This window comes from Copidosoma floridanum, unplaced genomic scaffold (assembly GCF_036245765.1).
Source record: "Copidosoma floridanum isolate Cflo_tuat_1 unplaced genomic scaffold, Cflo_Japanese_pri ptg000007l, whole genome shotgun sequence".
NCBI classification, from domain to species: domain Eukaryota; kingdom Metazoa; phylum Arthropoda; class Insecta; order Hymenoptera; family Encyrtidae; genus Copidosoma; species Copidosoma floridanum.
In genome coordinates, this window is record NW_028321884.1 from 16868457 (window position 1) to 16874456 (window position 6000).

At 32.9% G+C, this 6000-nt stretch overlaps 1 protein-coding gene across 1 annotated transcript in view; it reads left to right on the forward strand.

Moving 5' to 3' along the window:
* Window positions 1-4051, forward strand: part of LOC149375466 (uncharacterized) — a 264551-nt gene extending 260500 nt beyond the window's left edge. Inside the window, exon 2 of the mRNA XM_089588820.1 lies at window positions 3724-4051. Within this exon, the coding sequence (XP_089444946.1) occupies window positions 3724-3894 (171 nt within the window). The 3' untranslated portion in view covers window positions 3895-4051. The remainder of the gene's footprint in view (window positions 1-3723) is intronic.
* Window positions 4052-6000: the final 1949 nt, after the last annotated feature.

Below are 6000 nucleotides of genomic sequence, written 5' to 3' on the forward strand. Positions count from 1 at the left end.
GGGCTGGGCCGTTGCAGCTTGTAAAGGAGGTTGCGGAGCCTGTTCCATATCCGAAGCTTCCAAGTAGGCTGGTCTTAGCTGGTTTGTTGAGACTGTTTTCTCTGTCGACGTTGATTACATAGGTGTAGTCGTCGTTGCGGCGAATTACCCGGTAGGGGCCTTTGTAGGGCGGCTTAAGGGGTTTCCCAGAAGCTGGTACGGGCCTGATGCTCTCGAACAACTGACAGAGGCTATTTATAACGGCTTACGAGTTTGCCTGTGCAGTGGCAGTTGTTAAGAACTCTCCAGGGATGCGAAACGTGGTGCCGATTAGCATCTCTGAGGGTGAAGCTTGCAGGTCCTCCTTAAAGCTGGTGCGCAAACCTAGCATCACCATTGGCGGGGCACCTAGCCAGGACTGTGTGCAGCACCTTTAAGCGGCTTTAAGGGTGCGATGAAACCTTTCAATCATACCATTGGACAGGGGGCAGTTGTTTTGCCAGCTGGGTGTGACAGTTCGTGAACGATGTCAAAAGCTTTGCGGCGCAGGGGAGCTGGCAAGTAGGGCCTGGCAGTGTTGTTGTTTACCTCGCAGTTGATTAAGTGTCCGTCGATATTAATAAATTGGAGCGTGAGGCACGAGCTGTCGAGGCTTGTCAGTTCGTCATCTGCGGTCTGTGCTTCTGCAATGGTTGCCGCGTCGAGCAGGCTCGGCATGGAGATGGTTTCTGTGGCTGGGTTTAAAGCGTTGACGACTGGCGGAGTACGATGGGCAGAGGCTGCAGGGTTGCTCTGGATAGCTGAAACAGACGGGCCGTTGGTTGGTGTTGCCAGAGCGTCGTTGGGTCGAGACAGGGTGTCTGCGACGACGTTTTCTTCATCTCGTGCATGGACAAACACGGTGTTGTGCCACAGGATGTGCTCTAGATGACGTGCCTGTCTCGGCGAAGCTATTGTCCGAGCACTGAGAGGCGGCGTAGATTAGCGGCTCATGGTCCGTGTCAACGACGCAATTTTGGCCTTCCAGAATTCTGTTAAAGTCTTTAACGGCTCCATAGACGGCAAGAAGTTCGCGATCATACGTGCTGTAGCGTTTTTGCGTGTTGTCCAGCTTATGTGAGTAAAACCTTAGGGGTCACCAGGAACCATCAGCCTGCTGCTGCTCTAGGACTCCACCGATGGCGACGTCTGAAGCGTCAGTCCTTAGTGCCAAGGGCGCTTTTGATTCGAGGAACGTTGTGCAAGCGGCTTGAGTAATGCACTGTTTGCAACGTTCGAAGGCTTGTTCTGCTTCTGATGTCCAGTTGTTTCTTGTAAATATAAGAAACAATGTGGAAAAAAGTGCATTTGCATAAAAATAGTAATCAAAGATTATCGTTTAAATATCGTAGCAAGAAAAATCGTGCAAGTATAAACATATGGCTAAATTCATTAAAAATACTTTGTCTTGCATGCACGGCACGACCAATCTACAAAGCACCAGCAAAAAAAAAGTATTACTTGAACGAAAGGACTGAATTTTAATAGTACTCCGTAACTTACTCCGTACTTAAAAAAAAACGGTATCTTAAAACCCCGAAAATAGAGCATAAGACAGTTAAAATCGTTAATAGTAACATTGTGAAAAATAATTTCAAAAATTTTCTGTACACAGACGAGAATCATATTAGTGAAAGCAACAGTGATGACTTTCCCAAATCAAAAAAACGAAAAATGTAAAATATCGTTTGCTATTTGTACATGCATTTCACATAATATGACGAAAGTTCAGATGTTTTGGTTTTAAATGTATGTAATTAAATCAAAAATCTTTTTAAAAAAATGTAGTGAATGATCATAATATGGTTTTGTGTAACGATATGAGTTTTGTATTTAGCGAGCAGACGACCAAATGCATAGTACGTCAAAGTTTTCAGGTATATATATATATATATATATATTTTTTTTTTTTTTTTTTTTTATAGTAATCGTTAATGAACGTAACAATTACTAACTCAAATCAATAACAAGAATTATTCTACAGAAATGAAACAAATTGTTTCAGGTTAGGAGACAGTTGAAAATAAATTGTTATCATCACAAACTCTTTATAGTTAACGTTAAAAACACGTTACAGAAGTTGCTTTTTTTCCAATTCGTATAAATATTTACTTTATTAAGTGCAATGCGTTGCATACCAGTAAAAAGTACTATATATTTGAAAATATCAACAATTTATTAATGTTGAAAAATTGAATTTTCTCAAAAATTGGGGTTACAATTAAAAAAAAAAAATTGTTTTTTCCACCACATTAAAATTCTAAGCGTCCTCAATGACATTCCGTTCTTAGATTTGTTTCAGCCATTCTGTAGAAATAAAAATTCATACAAGAGGGGTTCAGTTCTTAATTTTGAAGAATTTTCAATTAAAGAATCTTAAAATACATAATTTTGCCAAACTGAAGCTTTAAATAGCAATTTTCGAACTTTTTCGCTCTATAACTGCGCGAAAAATAGGTTTTCTATTGTCTTACTAGCAGCAATCAAAAGATAATCAAATAAAGATCAAATTATTTTGAGCTATTTTGACACTGTGATGAAAACATAAAATTATAAATAAAATTCAGCATATAATTTAGTCAATTTTTACTACTTGTTAAATAAGAAAAAAAGCTGGTGTATTTATGCCCCAAAAAAAAATTTTTATGTGTCATAATTATAGTTAAGACACTACAAAGTGGTAACAGAAAGTAACGGTCTCAAGAAAGATACGCTGTTCAGAAAAGCATCTTGAATAAAGGTTCTTTTCCGTCAATTATTCCGATAAATAATCGTCCGAAAAATGTTAAGCACATCACAGTGTTTATGTTCAGTACTTTTTTTTTTATTGGTAATGTATATAAAAACTATTAATTTGCATGAAATTAACAAAAAATGTTTTGCAGTAGTAGTAGTAGGAGAAGTAGAATTTTTTTTGAGTTTAAACAGCGAATTAATTTTTAGGCAATCATAATAAACACTAATTTCCTGATAACTATTATTAAAAATATGTTTAAATTTCAACTGTTATGTTTTTGATTATGCTAAAATGTTCTCTATTAAGTAAAATTGGTTGCAAATTGCTGAAATACAAGATTTCAGAGTTGTAATTATTATTTTGTATTGCAAATTGAACTATATAAAACATTAAAGTCATAATTAAAAAAGTTCTTTTTTCCCCAACATTAAAGTTCTTCGTATCTTTAATAGAACTTACTTTTAAACTTTGATCCAGTAATGCTGCAAGGTTAAAAGAAGCTAAATTTTAAAGTAATAAATCGTTTCATGACATCTTGTTGAATGTTAGATAAAAATCATTGAAAAATTAGAGATGTTAATAAAGTTGCAAACCTTTGAATTTTAAACAACATTTTCACACTTGTTTGCACAATCACTTTGCCAGAAATAGGTGGTAGATGGTCCGACAATAGCACTCTTCGGTAGATAATCAAATAACTGACAAATCCTCTCAAGCTATTTTTGCAATACGATATCCCAAAAAAAGTTACAAGCAGGATTAGAAGAAAAAATCTGATCGATTTTTTCTATTTGTTTGATAAGAAACAAAGCTGGCACGTTTATGCCCCAAAAATATTTTTCTATGTTATCTGATTATAATACAAAGATATTTTAACAAATTTTTCTGGAGTTAAAAGACAATTTTTTACTACATTTCTCATCAACCTGTTAATACTTGTCAGTTAAAGCAATGTTTTTATCTTTTAGGTCAGAGGTAAATCGATATTCGTTCAGGGTACCAAGAAAAGTCAACTAGGCGAAACCACGTTGATGTTTGACCCTCCAGATCAGTGTGATTTGGATAGAGTTGAGGCAGGATTCCACTCCGATGACATCTTATATGTTCGCTTTTTTTCAAGGAACGAGGCAGATGTCTAAGTATAGACAATTGAAAAATGTCACAAGTTTTTAAAAATTTAGTATATAAGTAGAAGAAATGAAAAAATGTAAAAAATAAAAGAATAAAGTGTTTGTATTTTCATTTTAAATCTTTTCTTATCTACAAAAATAAGCACAATATGTTGGAGTCTTCATAGTACTGGTCTTATTTATAAAAATAAAAAATCAACAAATAATAGTCAAAAATCTTTGTTAGCTGTTTATTAGATTATATAAGTTAGAAACATATTTGTCAAATAATATAGATGAATTACTGATCTTATAACCCTTCCCTGCTGTGAGATCTAATGTTATTTCTGTAATTCCGTTATCTAAAGAAAGTTACCACAAACAAAAGTACTGACTTAATTACCATGCATGGATATGTGATTTATACATTAAAAATTATAAATTATTTATTCTATGAAAATTAAAAAATCTCACGATATATAATGTTTCTATTTCTAGTAAAAAGTAAAATCATTTTAATTTTTTTATGTACTTAAAGTGGTACCAAAAATTTAATTGCCATAGAAATGGGAACATAATTAATGTTCGTACAAAAACCAGACATTTTTGGGGTTCTTAGCTTTTTTTGTTTAAATTAAATTAAAAAGTTACTGACTTGCAATTTTTTCACATGATTCATTATATTATAAAATTTAACAATAATATGCATTTTACATAGAGTTTGGAGTTACAATTCTAAATTAAAAAAATCGGATATTAGTATTAGTTAGTGTACTAAATCGTTTTTTACAAAAAATATTCTAAAAATAATCTTATACTCCTTTTCTTGTGATAAATAACATATAAGTCAGATTAATGGTTCATTTACGCATCTTGTACGTTTTTTCCTTGCATCTAATGCTGCTCTTACGGGGTATAAGGCCACGGAGGGCGTGGTTGCACATCCCTATATTGAGAATATACAGAAAACTTTTTACCATTGTTGTATAAAGTATTATTCTTCTTAGTTTTTCTAATTTTTTTCAATTTCTTGCACGGTTTTTTCACTAAATATAATATTAAGCGCCTATGATACTTTTCGAATAAAAATATTATAAAGCTTATGACACATCCACTAATTAATAATACTAGCAACGGGGTGACGTCAGTAATACTTAATTGTGTGAATGTAATTCCTTTTATTATTTCTTTCTTTGGCCGATATAACTTTTTTTCCCGGAATAGTAAACCATTTTCTCTATATTTCTGAATGCTGAAAAAAAATATTATTATAAGTTTTGGACAATAAATATTTTTTTAAAGATACTTACTGATGGTTTAAAAATCTAAGAAGTGGATCTCCTTTTTTTAAACTAATAGCAAATTTTCGTATGGTACCAAGTGGAAAAACTAAGATTCTACATAGGGAATTGTAAGAAGTTGGTTTCTTAATAGATCCAATCATGTAGAAAACAACTCTCTCATTGCATACCTGGAATTAAAAACGAATTTTTTAATAATTTATACTCTAAACATAATAGACATTTTTCTAACACAAATACCATCAACAAACATGTTATAGAATAAATCATCAGTTTTAAACAGGTTTATCAGATATATTTAAAAACTTAAATACTCGTAACAGGTGGGGATATGGTAGAGATAGGTATGTCTGATATCCATAAGAAGTATTTTCGTAACATTTCAAATACTTTTTTATTTAAAATTAAAATCTATGTGCAAAAAAAATGGGCTATAGTTTTTCTTTAAAAAAGCTAGTTCGGTCATGATGGCTAGCAGTAGGGTTTTCTCACTTTTGTGTCCCCAAACTAAGAGATCTTTTAAGATTTGTTGATTCAAAAGTATTTTAGCTACGTTTTTTCAAGTGTATAGAATAATACGCATACATGTTATCTTACTAATATCTTACTAATATATAAAGCAAAGTCGTTAAAACCGTTGTAATCGCTAACCGCGAAAACTACTGAACCGATTTTGCTAAAATTTTGGACACTGATTCATGATACTTCCTAGATGGTTTTAGTATGGTTTTTATCCTTAAAAATTTAATAACAATGGCAATAAATGAGCTCAAAGTTTCTCAAAAATACGCCAACTTTTCACTTTAGTTCAGTAAAATCCGATAGGTGGCGTTGA